At 31.0% G+C, this 27,582-nt stretch overlaps 1 protein-coding gene across 1 annotated transcript in view; it reads left to right on the forward strand.

Annotated features, from left to right (window-relative positions):
- The window catches only part of LOC145328485 (metabotropic glutamate receptor 7-like), a 131,590-nt gene that overhangs the window by 43,705 nt on the left and 60,303 nt on the right, over positions 1–27,582 (forward strand). Inside the window, exons 14-20 of the mRNA XM_080172187.1 lie at positions 313–347; positions 1,410–1,471; positions 4,015–4,107; positions 7,108–7,184; positions 7,341–7,397; positions 10,211–10,304; positions 13,407–13,507. Of these exons, the coding sequence (XP_080028313.1) occupies positions 313–347; positions 1,410–1,471; positions 4,015–4,107; positions 7,108–7,184; positions 7,341–7,397; positions 10,211–10,304; positions 13,407–13,507 (519 nt within the window). The remainder of the gene's footprint in view (positions 1–312; positions 348–1,409; positions 1,472–4,014; positions 4,108–7,107; positions 7,185–7,340; positions 7,398–10,210; positions 10,305–13,406; positions 13,508–27,582) is intronic.

Here is a 27,582-nt window from a genome sequence, read left to right on the forward strand (position 1 = left end):
GACATGATTGGATTTCTGTACCTTAAGATCTCACCTACCACTGAACCGACATGGTTCTCTTTTGCAGTGAACCTTCCTATGGTCTTTGGTCAAAGTGGTAGATTTAAGTTTAGGGAGGGTGCTATTCTGCCCCTTAAGTTTCAATTAATTTTGGACCCTAGATACCAAAGGCTTTGCCGCTTGTATATTCTAATTTAATTACTTTGGACAAAATATCACTTGTTAATTCGTCTATTTAAAAGGCTGTCAGATCAATTTCATGAAGCACTTACGTTAAATTTTGTAAAAAAATATTTATTTTTTATTTTTTAGGCCGTTGTTCTCTTTGTTGATGAAGACAAAACCAGGTTTCATATTTTAGTAGAGTAGCTACCCTATAATTCTAAATGTTCGTCTTTCCTTCTGTGTGAAACATGATTTCTTAGCTCCTATCCAAGATAGAAGGTTGAAATTTCATTTCAACATTCCCATCACAATTGACCATATTTCGTGGTATATTTCAATATTATTGTGATTCGCTACTTGTAGATGTTGTCTGGCATTATTGTTATTCCTACTTTGAGTCTTTCAACGAGGATTGATTAAAATGATAAAAAGCACTTTTATTGATGTAGTATTATTAATGCCAAAAATTTAAATAATTATTGTTGAATACTTCATGTTTCTTTTACATTAAACACATTTGTTATGTTTGCTGTCAACCTTGTCTTTATATTGCACTTGATATTGGCAAAATGGATTTATTGTTACGTGGATCTTACACCAGATTATTATGTACTCGAATAAAGTAAAACTTGTAGCTAGCCAAAATAACGATCCCCTATCCGAACTGGATGGACAAACTGGCTGATAAATTAAGTCCAATTACCAACCTAAATTGACGAAAGTTTTCCCCCTTTCATAATATCCACATGTATTATATATCCATTATTGGCAAGTAAAGGCACGCGTGCATGATTTTTTTATTGCAATAAAAACCAATTTACACTTTTCTTATACATTTACACTATGAAACAAGGAAAGGGGGATAAAAATCATGGAGGGGGGGAGGAAGAGGCTGTTTATTACACTAGTCCCCGAAGTCTTGTAAAAACGTTTTCTTATTCGTTGTCTTAACAACCTTGGTGACTTTTATTGAATTTTGATTGCTTGGTTGTTTTAGTTGAGTTTCCAAACTTTTCAACCACTAATTGGAATCTATTTAAGGGGTAATTTTGTTTACCATCATTTGGAATGTACTTTAAACTAGGTTTCTTTTATTAGAAAAGTATAATCAATCAATGTTCGTTTGTATGTCAGATTTGTTGAGCTTCGCTTTCATATAATTTCATCATTGTTCAAAGATTTTTCATATTTCAAATAGTGAAATTGTTTGTATGAGCCTAAAATATAAAAATCTACTTTTTCAGGAAGCTTTTGAGTGCTACAACAAGGAAAGGGGTTGCAGGAAAATTCTTTTGGATCGGATCAGGTCAGATATATTAGATTATTCTAAACAAGGATGATAACCTGACGCGCAGAAACATTAAAAAGCAGGAATCGTCTTAAAAACTTTAGAAGCAAATTGTTTATACAGATTCGACAAAAAAATTTCTAAATTTAAACTCTTGCGAAGCAATATGTACCAACAGATGGACAAAGTTAATTTCAGATGTCTATCTTTGTTAGCACTCGAGTAAATATAGGGAAAAATTTTAAACATATAAATTTACATTTATCTAATATAAATAGATAAATATAAACTCCTCGTAAAAATTATGTATTACGGAAGAGAAAAATAAGATCATAGAAAGAAAAGGAATTTCCGGGTTTCAAGGCATTTTCACAGTAGTTTTTTCTCATATATCTAGCCCCTTTGGGGTGCGCTAACCCTGCGGGGCAATCATTTAAATTTACTTAACCTATCAATATCTATTTTGAAAATAAGACAAACTCCACTACTTTGTTTTCTTTGCATGATCCAAAAAAGGTTAATTATTTATATCAGGTCATATTCTTCTTATTATTAACCTTCACCTGATAATTACATGCGTCAATCACATTGTAGTTTTTTTTCTAGACAGATTTCTAAGATATCCTTTTAAAAGAGGTATCTAAAATTTCTACCCAAAATATTCATTTGTTCACGTAAATACTATATTAGCACAAGAGAGCAAACCGCTAAAAAATATGGTTCTCCTTTACTGTGAAGCTTCTTATAGGTCTAGGGAAGGATCATAACTATTTTGGGGATGGGGGAACAAAAAATAAACCGCCAAATTTCGCTCATTCCTTCTCAAAGTGCCCCTTGAGGCCTCTAAGTTTTAAGCCTTTAAAAATAGTTATAAAGCCCCGTCGGGGAGCCCTATTCAGAGCTACCTAAACAAACAATATATAAGAGCGGTCCTGATCTTATGCAGTATTGTTATGCAAAACTGTCTGCTTACCTTATACATTATCATTTATTTATGAATGATCTACAATAAACAATTAACCTTCAATTTATTCCGGAATAATAGATAAATGGATAATAGATAAATAATTTGTTTGTGTCTGTCTGTATGTATAATTGAATGTCTATCTTCCTGTTTGTAAGGTAAGTGTATCTGTATATTTGTTTGAATGTCTGTCTATATGTCTGTCTTTATATATGTTTATTTGAATGTCTGTCTGTATGTTTGTTTCAATGTCTGTTTGTAAGTTAGTTGGAATGTCTGTCTATTTGTCTGTCTTTCTATATGTTTATTTAAATGTCTGCCTGTATGTTTGTTTTGTGTGAATGTCTGTCTGTTTTGTATGAATGTCTGTCTGTTTTGTATTAATGTCTGCATATTTATTTTATTTGAATGTCTGTCTGTTTGTTTGTTTCAATGTCTGTTTGTAAGTTAGTTGGAATGTCTGTCTATATGTCTGTCTTTCTGTATGTTTGTTTGAATGTCTGCCTGTATGTTTGTTTTGTGTGAATGACTGTCTATTTTGTATTAATGTCTGCATATTTGTTTTATTTGAATGTCTGTCTGTATGTTTGTTTCAATGTCTGTTTGTAAGTCAGTTTGAATGTCTGTCTATTTGTCTGTCTTTCTGTATGTTTATCTGTATTTTTGTCTGTCTGTTTTTCATATATAAAGTATCAAGTTGTTTGTGTACGAGTATGTAAGTTTTCCAAGATCTCATAAATGAATCAATAGGTTTTACAAAATTTTTGGCCCAGAGTGCAGGTTTTTTGCTTTTCTATACTAGAAAAGAGTTGACCCCCCTATTCTTAAAAAAAAGATGCTAGTGACGAAACCTCTAAAGAAAAAAATATAAATAATATATGTACATATGATATATATTTCCAACGAAGTAAATATTACAATAGTGAATATGTTTAATTTATTATGTGGAAAAGATTTCTAGGAATAGAATATACAATACTTTGTTATTAGTAATGAAGCTACTCTATAAGTACAAGTGTCTTTCCTTAGATCTTTTTAAGACTTCTAATTCAAGGAGTTAAGGGATAGGACGATGGAGGATTACAAAGTTACACCTTTTCTTTTCTTTTCTGATAACATTTTAGATTAATTATCAATTCTCATGTTCACATTTTATTTCATAAAACTTTGAATAAATCATACTTTTTTTAAATAAACACATACTAGGACATTGTTTTATTTAATTATTAAGGTGAAATTTCATGCTAAGAAATTATAAATAGTAATGAATATCTTTATTATATAATTCATATAAACAAAAATTATTATTTTGACCTTAAACCAGTAGAAAGAGCTTTTCTACATTTTGAACGGCCCCTCCATCCGTCAATTCAGAAAGTCCTAAAAAATTTATAGTGATTCCTTTAACAGTTAAGTACAAATTAGATAGCGTAACAACTCTATAATCAATAATAATATTAGAAAGTCCGTTAGTCCATTTCACATAATTTTTTATGACATAATAATCCGTTTCAACCAAATTCCGGTAAATTTTGGTACCTTTTAAGTTGCGTCAAAAGTGTATCTAGATTTTTATTTCTTAATTAATTCTGTTTAGATTCGTGGGGAGCTAAGATCCACCCGGTGAGGGATCAAGAATGGGCGGCAGAGGGGGCTATCACCATCCTTCCCAAACAGTCAAGTGTTCCAGGTATAGATATGTAGATAGATATATATATAGATAGTAGGATGGATGGGTGGATGGATAGATGGATCGATGTATAGATGTATGGATGGATGGATGGATGGATGGATGGATGGATGGATGGATGGATGGATGGATGGATGGATGGATGGATGGATGGATGGATGGATGGATGGATGGATGGATGGATGGATGGATGGATGGATGGATGGATGGATGGATGGATGGATGGATGGATGGATGGATGGATGGATGGATGGATGGATGGATGGATGGATGGATGGATGGATGGATGGATGGATGGATGGATGGATGGATGGATGGATGGATGGATGGATGGATGGATGGATGGATGGATGGATGAATGGATGGATGGATGGATGGATGGATGGATGGATGGATGGATGGATAAATGGGTGGATGGATGGAAGGATGGGTTTATGGATGGATGGATGGAAGGACTAATAGAGACAGGCAGACTGTTAGACAGACAGACAGAAATATAGAAGGAAAGATAGATTAACAGACACTCTTTATGAAATCTATTTATACATGTATAGAAAGTAAAAGTAAAAAAGAACTAACCCAGTTCTGTCTATACTGTGTTCTCTTTCGATAGAATATAATATATATATATTGAAATATTAATTATTCACACTACTATACTATACTTTACTATTCAAATATAGTGTCAATATAAAACATTAAAATGAAACAAAAAAATGAAAAGAGACAAAATTAGTATATATCAGCTGATTAATTTAGTTAGGTTATCAAATTAAAACAATAAAAGGGGTTAAATAACTGTATGTCCCCACCTCGTGGACCCTATGTCGACTTTCAATTGGGAATTTGAATATCAGCCAATAGCATCGCAAATATAAATACAGCCTAGTCGCTACAAAAGAGCACAAAGCAGTTTGCCAGCAGACGAAAAAGCCCCCAAAACTGGATATAGGTAGTTGTCTGGATTATATATCTATACTTATACAGTTATTGTTATGTTAACCAGGGCTCAACAGCTAGATGCTTTTGGGTGGGTCAGTTGAGGCTTTGAAAAAGTAAAAAAATGCTGGCTTTATTTTTGTTCTGAACGGCAGAAAAGATACATGTCATATATCTATAGAGACAACTCACAATGTGAAAATTGTATCATTAGGTTGAAGACTTTTTTTTACAAATTATATAAACACTCTGAGTTCAGCATAAATATAATGGAGTTTAGTAGGTCTACTTTGGTGATGCTTTTATTACGGGTACATACAATTAAGCAAAGAATTTAAGAATTTCTAGCAGACAAAGATTTTGTTTATATTTAGACACATTCAGAAATGCAATATAAACATAAAAAATGAACAATAATACCCTTTATATAAAGAAGAAAGTTTTTTTTTTATCTGAAGGTTAAGATTTTAATATAACTAAATTGTTTGGGTTCTATATTCAAGGTAAGCTTCACATAGGTCCTGTGATGGATACATAGCCACTAGATGCTACTTTTATTATATAAAGTAGTAAAGTTTTTTGTCTGAAGCTTAAGATCTTAATAACACTGAATCAATTGGGTTCTATATTTTAGGTAAGCTTCACAAAGGTCCTGTGCTGGATTTGGGCTATTTTAATTTCAGATTTAAGTCTTGGGAAGGTTTTTTTCTAGCCCTTTCAGTAAAAATCTTATGCTAAACTTAAAAACAGTCACAACATATGTAGAATATTAGGAAGTTTTAGAGATCTTAAAGGCCTAAATTTAGATTTATTATAGGAACAGAAAGGTGAAAGGTTGTGAGAAGACTCATATGAATAATTTAGATCTTGGTTTGATCAACCCAGCCATCTATTATCTATATATTTAGATAGCTAGTATAGTTATATGTCTCTATTTTTTTATTTAGCTGGCTTTCCTTCTAAGTTTTCTTCTGACGAGTTAAAATAATGATGTCATTTTTTTACTTTTAGGAAACAGAAAACAGATTAAATGCTTTGATTATTCTGTCTCTTTCTACCTATCCTTCAAAAGACTATATTACAGGGTGCTTTTTAATAGAACAAAAATATTACTTAATTTAACCCACTTGCCATTGATAGAAGTCGATAATTTATATCTTAATTTCTTCATTGGGTTGGGGAGTTTTGTATAAGAAAAAATATTTAGCGATTTTCAACAAATTATGCCTTAAAAACCGGTTTTTCCAAAGTACCTATTTTGGAAAGAATTTTGGATCATAGCCAATTTAAAGAGTGTGAAAAAATGCGCACATTTTTCAAAATCAAATTGCGCAGCTTGTGTTAATAGTAGTAAAATGTTATGCATACCATTAGAATTTTCATAAACTCTAGATTTTGAATATATTTGTATCATAATCATTCTATTTGTAGTATAGAAGCTTCGTTGGAAAATGTGAGAAAGGTTAAAAAGTTTTAAGTAAGTTGGGACATTTTACCACGTAGCTCCTAAACTATACGTAGCACAGGAATATTACTTAAACACCCCAAAAACTAGAGTTTATTACGATTCTAACGATATTTTTCTACTATTAACACAAGCCGCGCAATTTGAATTTTAATAATGTACGCATTTTTGCACACCCTTTAAATGATCCAAAAATCTTCCAAAAACAGATACTTTGAAAAAAAAACTGTTTTTATAGCATAATTTGTTGAAAATCGCTAAGCATTTTTTTTCTTATACAAAACTCCCCAACCCAATTAAGAAATGAATATATAGATTATTAATTTCTGTCAATGGCAAGTGGGTTATATTAAGCAATACTTCTGCCCTATTAAAAAAAAACACCCTGTAGTAATAAAATTGTCAATATTAACTCTATTACTACGCTTATCATTAATGGAACCTAAAAAGTATTTTTTATCTTTCTAAAAGTTGCATATTTGTAATTGTACTTTAAATATTTTTAAACTATACTTTTCAAACAATTAAAATTAGAGGCAGAATTTTAGAGGGATAAGATAGATAAGTGGCCGGTTTTTTATATGTACTTTTTTTAGGTTTCGATGAATATTTCAAAGCTCTAAGACCATCGGTTGGATCTGAATGCACTGAGAGAGAAAAGAAAAGTCGCCAGGTAAAGAAATCCATTTAACTTATCTTACTTTATTAAGCTCAATTTTATACATTTTACAATAGTTTACAGTGTCAAATTAGAATCACAAATTTTTCTAAATGTTTAAAGAGAAGTTTTAAACAATATTTTGATGAATTAGTATTAACAATATTTTAGGTTAATTGTAGAAATCCTTGGTTTCGAGAATTTTGGTCTAAACATCATAGATGCAGGGTAAGAAATTATATATATATGTATATTTCCAGTATGGCTTCTAAACCGAATAATATCCGCTGGATCACAACCGGTTCTAAGCCATACTGAAAACACATGTACCGTATCGTATCGTTTTGGATACTTCAGTATCAATATATCCAGTATATTTGAAGTTAATTATAATGCCTGTGAAAAAAGGATAAATTAAAAAAAAACTTTGGGCCAAAGTAACCCGAATGACGTCATGTAAGAATATAGGCATTATAAAGAGTTTTATATCTGTCTATGATATATAAGCAGGGATAAGACAATGGCTAATACATTGATATACATACCCAATGATGATACACAAAATTACCCCATCTGTAGATTAAACTTATTGATTGAAACGATTAAACATTCAACAGCCCATTGTCCCCTCTCTCTTCATTTATGTATCTATCTATTTAGTTTGGTTCTGGTTAGGGCGAAGATACAGAAATAGATTTATATACATCTATCCAATATCTATCCATCTATCTATCTATTTATATATATGTATCAATCTATCTAGTTTGTTATGGCGAAGATACAGATAAAGATTTCTTTATATGTATCTAGTATATTTGTATCTTTCTATCTATCTATTATTTTTTTATCTTTCTATCTATTCATATGTAACTATCTATCTAGTTTGGTTATGGTTATGGCGAAGATACAGATAAAGATTTCTTTATATCTATCTAGTATATTTTTATCTTTCTATCTATTAGTATTCTTATGTAACTATCTATTTAGTTTGGTTCTGGTTATGGCGAAGATACAGATAAAGATTTCTTTATATCTATCTATTATATTTTTATCTTTCTATCTATTAGTATTCATATGTAACTATCTATTTAGTTTGGTTCTGGTTATGGCGAAGATACAGATAAAGATTTCTTTATATCTCACGGTTAGGCCCTCAGATGTCAAAACTTTATTTTAGTGTTTGGCCAAAATGACTTAGCAATTGTATCTGTAAGTACGTCTAATAACACCCTTTGCTATTTTTAAAATCCTAGAAAATTTTTTTTTGCAAGAAAATTGCATAAATTCGCAACCTTTTTTAGAACCACTACATAACTCGAGTTTTAAAACTTTTTATATAAAATCCTTTTTACAAAAAATATCAATAATTACTTAAAATTAAACCTGAAAGAAAAAAAATCTCATTACACGTGTTAATTTGCATGTTTTAGGTCTTTTTTTGAGGAAAGTATAACTTCCACATTTTTGACAATAATTATATTTTTTAACATTTCAAAGTAAAATATAATAAAACTTAAACGATTTTTCTTGAATTATCAGTTGAAAATTTCATCAAACATGCAATTTAAGTGATGAAAATTTAATAAAATCATTTTTTGAATGTTTAGAATTACCAATTTTCTACATTTAAAACAAAATGTTAACAAAATTTAAAAACATTCTAATATATAACTTTAAAAATCAATAACATTTTATAAAATGATGTTTTAAAAAATAAATCATTAAAAGGTATTAAAATGCATTTTAAGTTGCTTAAAATTAAAACGAGAATATCTTTTTACACTTTATTCTTTGTAATAGAGATTAATCGTCATTTGCTGAAAATGAAACATTTAATAAACTAATTGAATCTTTTTGTGACCATATTTAAAATTTTTAATTTTTACACTAAGGTGTTTTTTAATAAAAATCTTTGTTAATTTCTGTTTTACGACAAAAAAAGAAAGGGACTTTTTTACAATTTCTAGGTTATCTTATGCAATTTAAACTATATAATATGAAATAAATTTTAGTTGTCTTTCTTTTGAGCCACAAAACACTGTAAAATGTAACATATATGCAAAAATAACAATTTTTTTAATGAATATTATAATATCCTTATATGACATTGCGTCAGAGCTTATTCTTTAGATCATATGTTCATGAAAAGTAGCCATAACTTGGAGGGTTGCGCTATTTATTAGAATATTAAATAAACTTGAATGGTAAAAATATTAGCATAACCTTTGTCAATTCAAATGCTTTAGGTATATGATTCGGAAAGTTAGTTAAAAAAGAGAGAACTTGCTGTGTATACTGTTGAAAGACTTTCAAAAATGCGAATTACAAAGCAATCCTAAAAGATCGGGCCGTAGGCGAGTCTTAGTTGATTGGGGGGTATGGGGGTTTTCTGATAGCAAATATTGCGTTATTGGTATACAAGGTAAAAACAACATTTTAAAGAAATTCTTTAAATAAAACCCAACGTGTATTGACAGTACAAACATCTTAATGCTAGCAGACATATGTTTATCAACATTTGCAGAAAGCTATTTCCACAAGAAAAATTATTCAGGTTTCTACTTCACAATTTTAAATATTTCTTTTTGATAAAATGTTTGACATATATCGTATAATCATTTACCAAAAAAAATATTTTGATAATTTAGATTTCAGAGAAGATTAATCCTTTCAAAAAACTAAGACGACATTTTACATCTTCTGTCATGACATTTTAGAAAAAATATAAAAAACCAAAATTTAGTATGAAAACTATTTTCATCGATTTTTCTGAAGGTATTATCGTATTCTGTGGCTTTGTTATTATCATTTACTTATATCGAAAGTGCCAAACATTGTACCCTAACTTATTCATTTAATAAAAAACCAGCCGTGATCTATCTAGTATATTTTTATCTTTCTATCTATTCATATGTAACTATCTATCTAGTTTGGTTCTGGTTATGGCGAAGGAACATATATAGATTTATATCCATCTATCCAATATCCATCCATCTATCTATCTTTCTATATGGTTAATATATATGTAACTATCTATTAAGTTTGGTTCTGGTTATGGCGAAGGGACAGACATAGATTGTACTGGTAACGAAGGTCTTGATAAGCACAGACAAGAGGGGCTTGTACCTTTTGTCAGTAAGTAGTTTTTTTTATATGCCTAGCACCTCTACAAATATTATCTTCCTCTACTGACTGACTGAGAAATGTTGTATACCGTTATTATAGTAAATGCTATCATAGTGCCCTTAGATTATATTAGTGTATATGTTAGATTATAAAAAAAAACTTTTTAATTTTTAGTCGCCCCAGTTTTTAAATTCCCTTTTTTATAAATTTACTTTTTTGGACTTTAAATAGATTATACACTAGCCCATTTTGCAAAACAAAAAATTCCAAAAAGATGGAACAGATTTAGACATCCAGCTGAATTATGATATGACCATTTCAATGAGGCTTACACACGGTTTTAATCCCGTTTCTTATATTTTCCTGGTATTAATTAAATTATAGTATGTGTCATTAATTAGTCATCTCTTTCAATGTAGGGATAACATAGCACTTAATTAAACATATTTTTTGCCTCCATTTTTAACAATAATTGAATTATTTGTTCTTATATTAGCATGTTAATCTAGTTACTAATCTGGGACCTAGATTCATTTAATTATCTATCTATGAAGCTATATTTATCTCGTTTTAAGTCTTAAGTATTTTTATTTTATTATTATTATCCATCTAATTTTTAAAAATCCAGTGATGATTATTATTTATTTATTTTATTAAGGTTAGAATTTTTTATGATAAATTCACTTAGTGAAAAAGTCTTTGATACTTCTTAGTTATTTATTGAAATATATTTCGGTGGACTTTGCACCCTCTTCGGTCTTGTAGTTTAGCTGAATGTTAAAAGTAAAAGAATTTTTTAAATTTTTATCTTATTTCTTCCTCTATAGTTATCTATCTAATATCTATCCATTGTTATATATCTATATAACATTTGCTATCTTCATATAACTAACTAGCTATCTAACTATATCTAATTATCTATCTATCTTTATCAAGATATCTATTTCTATCTAAAAAGTTTCCAACGTATGTTAATTTTATTATAGTCTCCCATTGATTGAATTATTTTGATCAAGTTAGGTGAATGTTTAGATAGAAAAATAAATATGAAATACTGAAACAATTATTTCCAAGAGTGGAAAAGAATTGACCCCCTTATCATTAAAATAAACTTAAAATAAGGGAGTCTAGTTTTGTTCTATTGGCCTAGTCCCTAATGTAGCTCTAATCCTGTGGGGCTTATACCTGCGGTTCCAAAACCTGACTTAAAATAATAAAAATAAACGAAAGAAATACCCCCTAGCACTAGTTTTTAATTTATTTTAAAACAAAGATCCTAAGGGGGATCCTAAGCTCAAAAACTCCGTCTGTAAAAAAGGAAAGAAAACTTAAACATATTTATTTTTTTAAGAGATCCTTCAAAATAATGACTTGAAAATATATTTTTCTCTGTGCTGTAATGTAAACACACTAAAAAAGGCAAATCTAAAACCACTCAATAGACTTTTATATAATTCAGTTTTATATATTTCACTTTTTCCCAATGTAGCATCTTCAAAACATAATTAAATTTAATACAACGTCTGAGTATTAAGATTGATCTCCTTTATAAAAAAGTTTTAAGTACAATCAAGCAGATGGAAGAAAAAAGTGAGCATAACTGACGTATAGACAGATATGATAAGTTATCTATAATACAATGTAGCTTGATGTCTGTCCGTCTGAAGTTATCGCTGAACCTACTAGGCTCTACTCTTTAGGGAATTTACCTACTGCTCCTGTGATGGTTTTAAGCTATGTTCCTGAGTGAGGGGACACCCCCAACCTGCCCAAAAACTAGAAAAACCCACCCCCCCCCCCAAAAAAAAAAAATGTATTACATTTTTTGTAAAATCTCAGTAACTGCTGAACCTATTAGGCTCTACTCTTCAGAGGGAATTAACTTACTGCTCCTGTGATGGTTTTAAGCTATTTTTCTGAGGGATGGGACACCCCCAACCTGCCTAAAACTAGAAAAACCCAGAGCATGACAGACAAACTGACGTACCATCTAACATGCTTTTATAATTGCTTGATTACTAAATATTAATACTTGCGAAACTAGCAGAGAAAAAGTTAAAAGTTAATCTCATTTCAGTGTTAAAAAGTTAGACCCATCAATATAAGTTTTAATTATATTTACTCAAACATGCAATAATTCTTAGAATTAGTTATAAGAATCAACAAAATTTAAAAATGTACAAAATAAGCAAGCAATTTAAAGTTTTAACATACTACCATTAGTTCTCCTAATATTTCTGTGTGCACCGAAGGATCTCGCTAACTGCTGAAACGATCTGGTACTATTTTAACTACTATCGGCTACGCCCCTAGTTGCCTCTAGGGGCACTTGAAAGAGTGGAGAGTCAAATTTGTTAATCCAATTTATTATTTTAGATTTTTTTGGGGGAGGGGAGGGGTTACCTCCCCTCTTTTTTAGATTTTAGTTAAAAAATCAACAACAAAAAATTTTGTTTTGGGGGTGGTATTTTTTTTCTAGGGGCGATTTCTCTTAGGAGGGTGGTGGTACCCTCCCTTAAAATAGTTATAAACCTTTCCGGGACCTATGAGAAGCTACCCTGTTAAGGAGAACCCGATCGGCTCAGCGGTTACCGATATCCTTCGGTACAAACAAACAGACACACAGACAAAGATACTTTTACTTTTATAGAAGGATAGAGCTTCTTACAGGCCCATGGAAGGTTTAAAACTTTTTTGGGGTAGGATACCACCACCCTTGCAAGAGAAATCGTACCTAGAAAAAATTTCTACCCCCTAAAAAGACCTTTCTTGATTTACTTTTTCTTTTTTTTAACTAAAATTATTTTTGTTGTTGGGGGAGAATTGTGCCATCCCCCCCCCCCCCTGAAGACAACCAACTACATGCATAACCTAATACTGTATGTCTATCTATATCTATCTATCTAATATATATATGTATCTAGTTGATGCTGTATATGCTATGGCCCACTCCCTACATAATCTAATACTGGATGTCTCTATATCTATCTATCTATCTTATATAATACATTATCTAGTTGATGCTGTATATGCTATGGCCCACTCCCTACATAATCTAATACTGGATGTCTCTATATCTATCTATCTATCTTATATAATATATGTATCTAGTTGATGCTGTATATGCTATGGCCCACTCCCTACATAACCTAATACTGGATGTCTGCTGTGATAATCAAGATATGTTCTCTACAAAAGAAGAAGCCCTGAGGGTGAGTCAATAGTATCCCTTTTTTTATTAATTTCTATCATTAGGGTCTGTCTGCGTGACGTAGAGCTCCTATAGGAGAGCATGTTAAAATTACCAATTCTATTTCAAACTTTGCATAATCATTCCTGTAACAGTTAGGTACGATTTAGAATACGGAGCTAATATGTAAATTTTTACAATAAATTAAAACTTGCTGATTTTTAACTGTTTTGAAAATAATTTTTTTGTATGATATTATTATCTCATTCATTTTTTTTGGAACACTGGTTCCTGGGACAACAAGGTACAAGCGATGCATATCTATAATAAGGTACTTCAAAATGTACATGTATTATTATAGTATGTGGTATTTTGCAACAAATTTATTTACAATTTTGTTTATATTTAAAATTCTATATTCTGCTTATTAAGTTCTGAATATATTCATGTAAAAGTAGATGCTTAGTTAAGAATAATATAAAATTATAGTGTGTACATAAATATGTGTATTTATACCTAAACAAGGATGGTAACATCCATAAAAGCAAATCTTATATCTATATGGTCAATATTGACTGATTTTAGGATAGATTAACATTGCAATAAATCTATTCCGAAATCATTTAAGCATAGGATAGGTACTTAATATGGATCCAATATTTTTACATTTTAAGACATAGAATCATAAAGATTCTTTAGTTATGATATTATTTCCAATCATCTTAGGTATAAAATTTTTTTTAAAAACAATCGAATATGAAAACTTTGCATTAAAATGTAATAAAAAGCAAATTGACTCTCCGTTAATTGTTATAGTAATCAACATGTTATTCTTGAATTGTAGAATGCCTAAATTAACAATTAGATCTATTCGCTTATTACCTACCCTAGGTATAGAAAAGCTTGGAAAACTTACCTATGAGAATATATTATATAAATAACATAATACAGTTATTCTTGTATGGAAGAATAATTAATCAATCAGTTAGTAGTATGCTTTTCTTAATATACATATAGTTACCTAGCAGAGTTTAGTTAATTATCGCTTCGTATTTTAGACAGCGTTCCGCGGATATTAAAATGAAAAATTAAAAGATAAAACCAGTTTTGTGAGGCACGAAGAACCGAAGGCCCAAACTAACAAAGCTGGTATAAATTTTAAAATTTTAATTTCATTACTCGTGGAAAATTGGCTGTAATACGATGTTGTATATGATTTTCAAGTATGGTTGAGAACAGATTCTAATCCAGTGGATATTAATCGGTTTCCAAGCCATGCTGGAAAAATATTTATAGGAATAAATAGATTTTTATATCCTTATAGAATATCAGAAAAATGTTTTTTTTATAGTTTCAATTAAATATTAACAAGGATGGCTTGAACAAAACCTTCAAAAGTGGAGCTTAAAATTTTGGACAGTTGAATATTAACAAATAAAAAGTGACAAGAAAAATTTGCAAATCTGTCGAAAATTTGAGATAATTGGCTTACAGCATTTGGCCTTAACATCATAGGAATCAGTAATAAAAAAAGAATTAATAATATAAAATTTTCCACATTGGAGAAAAAATGACGTTATACTGGCCTACCATTAGTTTATTGCAATCTGTACTGCCTATCATTGGTCATTTGTATTGTATGACGTCATTTTTTATATGCACTATAGCTACTTAACATTGGATGTTATTTGCTTTTCTCTAGACCAATAATGCTATATAAGTAACACAATGTAAAACAGTACATATAAATTCTGTTTGTAGGCATATTAGATAAACGAGGATAGCATAATTATTTATGGCACCGTTAATATGATTAACTACTCAAAATCTTTTGTTATTCAGAGATAAATTACCTTAATGTTATGAATATTGACTTTTTAATGTCATTTAATTAGGTACTTCACAAAATATGTTGTTTATTTAGGAACCAGGTGATTCGTTCGCCCGTAGTTTTTATTAAAGATAATTTGCTGAAACTTTCGATGAAGACCAAATTGTGTCAAAAATCAATGTGACGTCATAAAAATGAGGGAGATGAGAGGAGAAGTGGGAACCCCACCCAAAAATAAATATAATGGAGAGATGGACTTCCAACCCCCCCTTCCCCTAAACAAGTATCATTGAGGGGATGTATGTAGCCGCTAGTAATGTTGATATTATATACTATTTTTTATTCATTTTTTCCTTCTCTATGCCTGAGTATTTTTTATATTTTAGAGCTTAGCTACGTATAGATGTTGTCATTCTTTTTTTTTATAATTTTCCTTCGAATGCAATTTTTTATATTTGTTTGGGGATGTCTTATCCTTCCTATTTCTTAAACGTCATCTCTATAATAGATATTTATCCCATCGAATTATAGACATCTTTCCGTGGATATTAAAATGAAAAGTTAATATAAAATACAGTTTTGTTTGCCTTGAGGGGCCCAATGCTCAAGCTATTAATTTTATTTTAATATTCATGGAAAATTGTCTAATTTTTCAGAATGGCTGAAAACCGGTTTAAATCCAGCGGATTTTAATCGGTTTCGAAACCGCATTCACTGGAAAATATGTCTGGCTGTGTATTCTTTATCTTATGATAATTATACTTTATTGGAGATTGATATCCAACTCAAAAAATACACTCCTTTAAAACAACAATATTTTTTCGACAAAAAAACGAGGATTTATGTCATTGTCGACATCATGGCAATTAAAAAAAATCATGCCAGCTGACATGTTATGTTTTTGTTACTTACTATTAAAGTTAATTCAATTTCCAGTGTGGCTTCGAAACCGATTAATATCCGCTGGATTAGATACGGTTTTTCAGCAATACTGAATAATCATGTACAGCATCGAATTACAGACAATTTCCACGAATATTGAAATAAAAAATTTTAGAATTTACACCAGTTTTGTTAGTTTGGATATTTAGCTCCTCGGAGCTAACAAAACTGGTTTCAATCTTTTCTCATTTTCATTTTAATATCCACGGAAAACTATAATTTGTAGGACGATCTTAGGACCAATATTAAGCATTTATTTTTTGAATATTTATAAGTTTTACATTGAAATAATAACAGCAAGATATATTCGACTTTGGATACTAATTTCAGAAAATTTCTAGTTTTGTTTTGTTTGCTCACCCCCAATATATATCTGTCTGTTTAGTGGGGATGATGGTATTGCATATAATATTGGGATAAATTAACTTTATGGATTTTTCCTGGATGTACGTACAGTACAATGGATGGATATTGTGACAGGGGAATTTTTGTCGTCAATTTAGGTTTCTGATCATGATATAGTCAGGGGCGTCCAAGATTTTTATTTGGGGGGAGGTAAAAGGGGGGGGGGTTAAATTCTTTTTTTACACCCCCCCCCTAAAAATTTTACCCCGGGGGTAAAATTTCCTGGGGGGGGGGTAATTACCCCCCTGAAATCTGTTTGAAAGGGTAATATATTTTTATTCCCCCCAAAATTTACCGCCGGGGTAAAATTTTTTTTTTTTTTTCGGGGGGGGTATTTTGATAATGTAAAAGGGTAAAATTTTTAGGGGGGGGGTAATTACCCCCCTGAAATCTGTTTGAAAGGGTAATATATTTTTATCCCCCCCAAAATTTATCCCCGGGGTAAAATTGTTTTTTTTTTGGGGTGGGGGGGTAATTTAATAATGTAAAAAGGTACCTACCTAATAATAAAATATTTAGTAGCAAAAATTTTATTTGTTAGGGATTTTTTATTTTAGGGGGGTATTTACCCCCTCCCCATAAAAAAAAAATTGTTTGTGGGGGGTAAATACCCCCCCTCCTTAATGGTTGGGGGTATGATATTCAAACAATTAAAAAATATCTATCTATAGTCACATATGAGTATTGTCTATAAGTCTGTATGTGAACTAACTAAACTATCTATCTATAGTCACATATGAGTATTGTCTATAAGTCTATATGTGAACTAACTAAAAGCAAACATACTACAATAAATATTGACAGGTCAAATAAAGGTTCCTAAATAAAAGTCAAGTAGAAAATATGTTATCAATTTCGAGATTGAAGTCTGACAAAAAAATTGTGGGGTTTCAAAGGCACCCCAATTTAAATTTAAAATTTTCTCCCCCTCATTAAAACTTTACCCTAACTTACGAGGGATTTATAATTCAAATCCCCCCCCCCAAGAAAAAAAATTATATAAATCTAGGACTTTACACCCAATAAAACACAAAAATTAGGTGGGTTATTATCCTTTAAATAAATTTACACATAGGGCAAAATTAAAACAGTAATTTTATTTGTCCTCTATAAAAAAACACTTTTTGCTACTTTATTATGGATTCTTTTGACTATATAGGAATTACACAAAATGACACTAATGGACCAGTACATATGGTTGGTTATACATATTATTATATATTCACTTCTACACATACCAATACCATACATTTACTTTTTTAAAGCAAAGCTTCTATACATTATTTATCATATTTAGGGCAGGTCAGGGATGTCCAAATTTTTTTATTTTGATGGAGGTAAAATAAGGGGTTTCAAAGGTTTTACAGGAGGAAATTTGATGTAACTTTGAAAATATTGAGGGTAGATTAGAGTAAAACACTAGAGGGAGAAAGGGTTAAATAACTGTATCTCCCCATTTCAACCGCCTTGTGCAACCTTTCCATTGGGTCATTGAAAATCAACCAATTGTGTCGCTTATATTATCACAGCCAAGTAGCAGAAAATAATTTAGAAGCAGACTAAAGAGGTCTTTGAAAAAGGAATGGAGATAGTTGTCTGTATATACATCTTTACTATAGATCTGTTGAGGGGAGTAAAATGAGGTTTTTGAAAATTTGAGGGGTATACACCCTTTAATACCCACCCTTGGACGTCTATGACTCCATATCAACATACGTTTGTAACTTATTGTTCTAAACTTCTATCGTTAATTTAGGCATGTTATATTTGGCTATTATTTTTAAACCTTTGTGGGTTCTGTGGTGAAGACCTTCTTCGTCTGTTCTTTACTTGGGAAGTGGCTGTGTTAATATTTCTGACGCTTTTAGCTCATTTCAAAGACCCAATACGAAATCAGAACAGGTGTCAGCCCTGTAGGCAGAGTTACATAAATATTATGTCCTCTATTTCTTTAATTGCACATAAAATGCTTAGAAATCTTAATTACCAAAACAAATAATACCAACCCCTCTTTTATAATAAAATATCTAACCATTTGTTCACCTTTATTCCTGATATTATATGAACTTTAAGATGAGAAGATAAAGAGTTTTGTAAAGAACTTGAAATAAAAGAATTGTCAGCGACAAAATCCTTTTATTTTCGAGCACAGCCAACGACATATCAACACATTGCCCAATAAATATTAGGCTAACAAATTTAGGCTAGCCCAAGAGTTTGGGTTTCTTATCCTTACAAAGATATAAAGAAACATGTAAGACTTAGGAAATAATGGCTAACCTAAGTAATTTTATGAAATTTAGCTACGGAAATAGAGATTTAATTCAATTGTTGGGTAAACTTCCTCTACTATGAAAATAACTTTTTAAAGGCATTTTATACAATTACAATAAAACTCAAAATTTTCAAAATTAACCAAGAAATGAAAAAAATTTATAATTTTTAGTCCAAGACAACCAAAAGCATTTTTAGATTAGTTGTACTATCCCTATAACGCTGGATTTTGGTTCATTATTTTTTCCTACTCATCATTGTGTTAACATTTCATTATAGAAGAATTAAAATTATTTTTTACAAATCATCCAACATATTACAAATTTTTAATTAAACATTTCTGAGGGGGGGGGGGATAACATAAACACACTCGTAAAATAAGTTGCAAACTTTCTTTCAGCAAATCTTAGTCAACAAATTTTGAACAGCATTCTAAATTATTTTTCAAGATTTTCTCACATGTTAATCTGCGTTGGATGAATTAGGGGTTGGGGGATAGGACTATGGACAAAGAATTATTGTACTCATTATTCACATATATAGATTATAATTATTAGTTGAAACCTTACAGGGATCTAAAGGGAAAATACAGTGGCCGAACTTAATGAACTAACCTGTCAAATGGTCCCCAAAGTTGTCAAGCCAATGAATAAGAAAACATTTTTATAAAACTTTGGGGACTAGTTTAATAAAAAGCCCATTTTCTCCTCTCTCTCTCTCTCTCTGAAAACCTCAAGACAACCTATTATGGGATTTCAATCTTAATTTTTTTCTACCAGAAACCCTCCCCACCGTTTTTTAAATTCTTGAAGAAACTTAATTCTTGCCCATGCCAGGGGCTCTACTGGGTATTATCGCTCATGTGCTTTTAAGGCCTAAACTTAACCTAAATAAAACCCAGTAATAAGCCGTTTTCACTCTACAGGGGGAGCATAGGCCACTGACAATTTGTCAGTGTTTCTGTAACAATGTGGCTTTTTAATGGATATGGGATGGGGTTGTCAGCCCTAAGCCCTATGATTATGGTGTAAAGCGTCCATTTGCCAATCAGACAACCAGCCCTTTGATTGCCTGACCTTTGTCTGAGAAGTCCTAACTGTGCATGGTAGTGAGTTACGCCTGTTTTGGGGCCAAGGCATTCCCCCACTCTAACTATTTATGTCACGCACCTGACATAACAGCAGTAGGAACTATTTTTAACGTCTTTAGTTATGACGCAGTGTCGGACCAAGATTCGAACCTACCACCTTTCCGACGACGAGCCACGGTCGCGGGGTAACCTAGCCTAGCGTAAAATATCAGTGGATTGGTATATCAGTGCATTTTATTGTGATTCCCGCTATTATAACTTCCCTCTCAAACTTTTAACATTTCTAGATATTGCTTATTGTTTTAAGAAAAGAATAATTGAAAAACTTTATAAATAAAAATGATAAATCCTGTAATCTATTTACTTTTATTTCCACTTCAGACTTTTTAGATATATTACAACTTTTGTGATCTATCTTTATCATTGATATATATAAGATAACAAGGTTCAACAAATATGAAAATTGAATATAGACAGTTACATAGTGACCATAGACTCCAAGGGGGGAAGAGGTGTGTACAGTACACCCCTCAAACTTAGATTATCCCCATCAAACCCCTTAACCTTTCATTTTACCCCACTCAAAATAAAAAGCTATGACATCTCTCACACCACTTTTATGTATGAAGAAATAGAATTTTATAGGTTCAATAAAAAAATCCAGGTAGATCTGTTTAAAATTGTAATCTATGATACTTTTTATGGGACAGTGAAATTTGAAGACTGGATTATAGAGATGATTTGCTCCCAACGTTATGCCACAAATCACCAAATCACCAAGATCGATATGAAGATTTTACCATGACTAGGAAAACTTTTAAATCTTTAACAAATTAATTAGCCTACAAACCATAAAATGTAATGCCTGTGGTGAATCAGATGATTAATTTACCTTGTATGAGATCGGGAAAGTCCAGGGAGGGGGGGGGGGAATAAAGGGATGTATAGTGTTTACTTCACCCCCCCCCCCTCAAACAAATTTTGGGGTGCAAAACCAAAATATTTGTAAGTACATAAGATAACCGAAACCTAAAACACCTCACAGTGCCCCTCCACCCCCCAAAAAAAAAGCAAGCTTGGACATGAACATCCTTAAATTACATAATTCTTGAGGATTTCCTTTTACTTGCAATTGCTGTGCAATGATTTTATTTTGCTTTCTTTTTTCTATTCCCAAAGCGTTTATTTAATTTACTTTTAACTCTTCTACTAAATATCACTAAAACAGGAAAATTCCCAAAACAAACATACCTTTATAGTTATTTATTGCCTCGTACCATAAACTAGACACCTTTCTGCGAATATTAAAATCTATTATTATAAGATTAAAAACAGTTTTGTTAACCTTAAGGGGCCTATGGCTGGGTATAAAAAACTAATATTTATTTCATATTTTTATTTTTATATCAGTGGAAAATTGTCTGTAATACATGATTTATCAGTATGGATAAGAACCGGTTCTAATACAGCAGATTTTAATCGGTTTTGAAGCCATACTGAAAATCTTCAAATTTCTTGGTTTAAAGCTATTTTTATAGATATTAAATTGGTTACATCGTAACTACACCCCTCTCAATCTTGTAAATCTAAGCCTACTTTACATTTTACTAGCGGATACGCCCCTAGAGGCCTCTAGGTGAACGTTAGAAGAAGGGAGTTGAATTCCAACGGCCAATTTTAAAAGAAAAAGTTTTAAAAAATTTTGCGATTTCTATGTTGTGTTTAAGTCTCTAAGAATATTTTTTGTGATTTCTCTTGGGAGGGTGGTGTTACCCTTCCCCAAAACAGTTATAAACATTCCCGAGACCTATAAGAAGCTACCCTGTTAAGGAGAACCCGATCGGTTCAGCGGTTAGCTAGATCCATCGGTACAAACACACAGACAGACAAACAAATATACAATCACACATCCTGTTACTTTTTTATAAGGATTTCTTATTTCATCAAATTTAAATCATAATTATGTGTATTTAATATTTGTGTATAAAAAGAGATTTAAATTTCATATATATTTGAATTCATGAAGCGAAACTTTCTTAATTTAAATTTATCCCGTCCGTCTGTACGAATCTAATGGATAGCTGAGATAGTGATTTTATTAATACCTCTGGGGATGGTTGATTAAAACGTAGAGTTAGACATTGATAGTATCCCAAGGCACTGTTTATGGCGAAGGCATTCCTCCGTACTCGTACACTTTAACATCTTAATTTATGACGCGGTTTGGACTGAGCTTCGAACCCATCACTTCCCCTAACGACAAGCGTAATTCCTACACGTTACCTAATTTCTTTTATTAATGGTTATTCTAAGAATAAGTTTAGCAACTGTTCAGTTTAAATGGAAACATATCCATATAAAGCTTTTTTCCATTGCACATAGGGGCAACAAGGGGCAACAATTCACCACCCCCAAATCAAGTTTTAAACATTCTATGAGCATTATCATACCCAATGTACATCAGATTTCAAAGGAATCGTAAAAATACGCTTTTTAAGTAAGCATTCTAATGCATGGAAGTCAAGAAATGCAAAAATTTTCTTACAGAAAAAGGCATACTTTTTGTGTTTCACCAACTATTTTAAAAGTATTATAAAATCTCTTAGAATTAACGTAATTAGACAAAATAACTTCTGATGAGTCATGCATTACATATATTTTGACGGTATAAAAGAAAAAAACACAAATTGAAGAAATTAGTCTTAAATAATTCTAGTTGAAGTCAAGATTTTAGTTTTTATTTGTTTGTTTTTTAATCAACATTTCAAAAGACAGTAAGAGGAAACATGTTTTCACTGGTTGCCACCGACTAAAAATACGATATTTGATTACCCAAAGACATATCATAATCGCCTGTACTGGTCTCATTTACCCCCCCGCGCCCCCGTAGGGGTTTTTAGCCCGTTTTCTGAACGTGGGTGCACGAAAAGCTTGTAAGAAAAGGCGTTTAAATGCGCTTTTAAAGTCAAAACTTAAGATATAATTCAAATAAATAAAAGACACAGAAACATAGACATATTGGGAAATATTTATTCTGACTTAGAATTAAAGTTAATAATAAATATTTTCAAGTTCTATTGCACTAAATGATGGGGGGGAGAGGGGGGGGGGGGGCTAAACCTAAATCTAAACCTCTTTATGTTTGATGTTTTAATGTTACTAAATAATCGTTTCTATAGATTATTACAAATATCAGGGATCTAAAGGGATAAGACAAAGGTCAATAAATTGTTGTACATCCCCAATGATAATACACAAAATTACCCCTTTTGTAGATTAAAGTTAGTAGTTAAAACGTTTGAACACACAACTGTAAAACTTTGGGGACTAGTGTTATAAACAGCCCAATGTCCCCTACCTCACTGCGAAAAGGTAAAGTTAATATGCAAATAACGTGAGGTTCTTATAATCATTCTAAATTTAAATTAGCAAGTAGTCTATCTGTCTGTCTATTGGTAATGCTTTGTTTTTAAATTATGTAGTTACAGGGTATTCATGTTTAAAGTCAGCAGTTTTATTTAGAAAGGGAGGGGACTGTTAATTACACTAGTCCCCAAACTTCAAAGTTTTATAGTAACGTTTTTATATTCGTTAGCATAAGAACTTCAGGAAATTTAATTGATTTTTTATTGGTTGGTTCATTAAGTGTTGTTGATGAGTGTCAAAACTTTTCAACCACTAATTGTCATCTACAGACAAATAATTTTGTAATATAATTTATTAAATATGTATCAATATTGGGGATGGGCTATACTCAAAAAACGCCTATCTCAGAAAACGCCTATCTCAAAAAACGCCCATCTCAGAAAACGCCTATCTCAAAAAACGCCTATCTCAGAAAACGCCTATCTCAAAAAACGCCTTTTTCATAAAATGCCTCCTACATTTTTAAAAAATTGTCTTGTAGTGAAACATGTCAGTCTAAGGTATTGTGAATATTGTACAATATGTACATTATAAATCTTCTTATTAAAATATCTATCCCTGAAGTATAATATCACTATTGTACATTCCTTAGGCACTTTTTATTTTTGTAAGCATTTTGAATAACAAAAACTTTTACATAGTTAATTCATTTTTTGAGTTTCTTTACTTCATATATCTACTGCAAACAACCCAGTTTACTTTTCAGTTATTATAATAAGATGAACAACTATTAGCTCTATAAAACATAATTCTTATTTATTATGTTATCATTTGACCTAATATCTTGAATTAACAGAATATCAGGTTGAAATGTTGTAAATATGACTAAGCCTAGTAAATTTGTTAAGAGACATTCATAAAGATGTTGTGTCATTTTGTTCTAGTTTTTATTATGCTTAAAATAAATTTTAGATTCATGTTATATAATTATTAACATACACAAATAATATACAAAATATTTATTGAGTATGATATGCTTTAAAATTATCAGAATTATATAGCTATTCCTCAAAATAAAAAATGTTTTTAGAATAATTATTATAAATTAATTATAATTATATAGCTGTTCCTCAAAATAAAAAAAAGGTTACAATAATTATCATAAATTATAAAGCAATTTAACATTTTGTTAAATCTTACTTTCCATAGATGATGAATTTTGGGGGAAAAATAGGGTGAGGGTATTTTAATGTCTTTTTCCTATAGATCATGAATGACAAGTATTTTGTTATTCTATTGAATACTAGTTATAAATTAGGCTTAATTTTTTAAAAATGTAGTAGGCATTTTATGAAAAAGGCGTTTTTTGAGATAGGCGTTTTCTGAGATAGGCGTTTTTTTGAGATAGGCGTTTTCTGAGATGGGCGTTTTTTGAGATAGGCGTTTTCTGAGATAGGCGTTTTTTGAGATGACCCTGGGGATGTACATATTAATCGGTTATTGTTTTGTTCCTTAGATCCCTAGGTGTTAATATATAATACAAAGTAGCTTGATGTCTGTTTGTCTGTCCGCCCATCCCTTAAGATCTCGCTAACCACTAAACTGATTGAATTCTACTCTTCAGGGAATATATCTACTGGTCCTGTGGTTGTTTAAAGATCTTTTTCAAAAATAAAAATCCCCCTCAATTTTTTCATATTTCTATAATTAGGGTCGGTCCGTCCGTACGTCTGGTACAGTTAGCTTTTTTACTTAACTTAAACAGGCTAGAATTGTCCTATCGATCTTAAACTTTTCATGCTGATTTCTACAACAGTTAGGTACGACTTAGAAAGCACAGCAACTCTATAATCGTTACCAGAAAGTCCGTACATCCATTTATAACAAGCTGATTTTTACTTTTTTGACAACAAATAATGGTTTTGAATGTTAAAATATCCTATTCATCTGATTTTTTGAATACTGATTCCTATTTTAATAACGTCTATTGTTATAAGCGAAGCATCTCTATAATCAAGTCCTAAAAACGTCAGTATGTACTTAAACAGTAACATGTATTTAATCAGTTTTAATTACAATTTTGTATAGACATGCATTAATATTCAGTTCTGACACTTCACAAGTGTTAATGTTTGTTTGTCCTTCAATTTCAGAGCTTCGCTTCTTTCATGGATTTTGTCATCCTTGTTTAATTACCTCTTGGGGCAAATCCCCTAAAAGGCTAGGGGCGAAGCCGCTAGTATACATATAAACAGTAAACAAGAATCATAATATCATTATAAATATAGATATTAGTAAAAAAAATTAGGTTAATCATGCCCACATTTATAATGGATTTATTAAACATAAAAATAAAGTGAAACTTGTAGCTTGCTAAAATAAGGATCCCTATCCACCCCCATTTACACCATCCCCTCCCCTCCTACTGAAATGAATTCCATGACCCCAAATTTGACACTTTGAACACTAAAATCGGACTACAATTAACCTAGTTACACTTTAAAGGGCCCAAAAAGCTAGTGATAGGGTAGCTGCGCTACTAAAAAATTCTCATATTGCTCTGATAACCAAAACCCCTAATTAGACATTTTAAACACGAAATTCAAGATAGTTGATGGATAGATAGATGGATAGGTAGATGAATAGATATATGGATAGATAGATGGATAAGTAAATGGATAGACAGATGGATAGATGGATGGATAGATAGAGGGATAGATTGATGGATGGATAAATTGATAGTTGATGGATAAAGAGATGAATAGTTGATGGATAGATAGATGGATCGATATATAGATGGATAGAGAGATGGATAGAGAGATGGATAGATAGATGGATAGATAGATGGATAGATAGATGGATATATAGATGGATAGATAGATGGATAGAGAGATGGATAGAGAGATGGATAGATAGATGGATAGATAGATGGATAGATAGATGGATAGATAGATGGATAGATAGATGGATAGATAGATGGATAGATAGATGGATAGATAGATGGATAGATAGATGGATAGATAGATGGATAGATAGATGGATAGATAGATGGATAGATAGATGGATAGATAGATGGATGGATAGATGGTTAGACAGATGGATAGATATATGGATAGATAGATGGATAGATTGATGGATAGATAGATGGATAGATTGATGGATAGATAGATGGATAGGGTAAGGGGGGACTATTTTCGGGAGGGGTTAATCTTGTAATTTTCTATCTACCTTCATAATAATAGGTAGATGAATAGATATATGGATAGATAGATGGATAAGTAAATGGATAGACAGATAAATAGATGGATGGGTAGATAGAGGGATAGATTGATGGATGGATAAATTGATAGTTGATGGATAAAGAGATGAATAGTTGATGGATAGATAGATGGATCGATATATACATGGATAGACAGATGGATAGATAGATGGATAGATAGATAGATGGATAGATAGATGGATAGAGAGATTGATAGATAGATGGATAGATAGATGGATAGATAGATGGATAGATAGATGGATAGATTGGTGGATAGATAGATGGATAGGGTAAGGGGGGGGGCTATTTTCGGGAGGGGTTAATCTGGTAATTCTCTATCTACCTTCATAAAATGACCTTTATCTCCATGTTCCTTTCAAATGACAGAAAAAAAACATAAAAGCAAATTTGTTTGTTGTTAAATTACCTACAAAAAAGTATAAAATGAAATTTTTGTGAGATGAATTTTAAGGGTACTAAATAATTAAATCCCTTTTTGGTTGATTTGCCCCAATGTGCATTGGATGTTGCAATCCTTGTTCACGTAAAATATGAAATAAATAGTGTATATTTTACTTTTTTATTTCTTCTTTTTAATAAATTTAATAATATTTTTATTGAGAAATATTGATTTTCTTGTTTTTTTTAGATACATTTATTAAATAATTTTACATTGTTAATATTATTAAAAAATCTATTATTATCGATTTATCTATTTTAACTTAATTCTTCTATAATGCATTAGTGGCGTGCGGTAGGAGGGTGTCAATAACCCACTCATAATTGCAATTGGGAAGGTCTGTCTGTTTCATCATCAACAGGCGCGTCTCTCTATTTGACTGTGAAGTCCAGAGAATACGGACACCCTATTCCTCTATGAATTCCTGTCTTTGGCAAGTTTTTCAGCTTCTCCCCATGTCAATTCTAATT

Source organism: Acartia tonsa, chromosome 9, assembly GCF_053477335.1.
Source record: "Acartia tonsa isolate MP-2025a chromosome 9, ASM5347733v1, whole genome shotgun sequence".
In the NCBI taxonomy this organism is placed as follows: Eukaryota; Metazoa; Arthropoda; class Copepoda; order Calanoida; family Acartiidae; genus Acartia; species Acartia tonsa.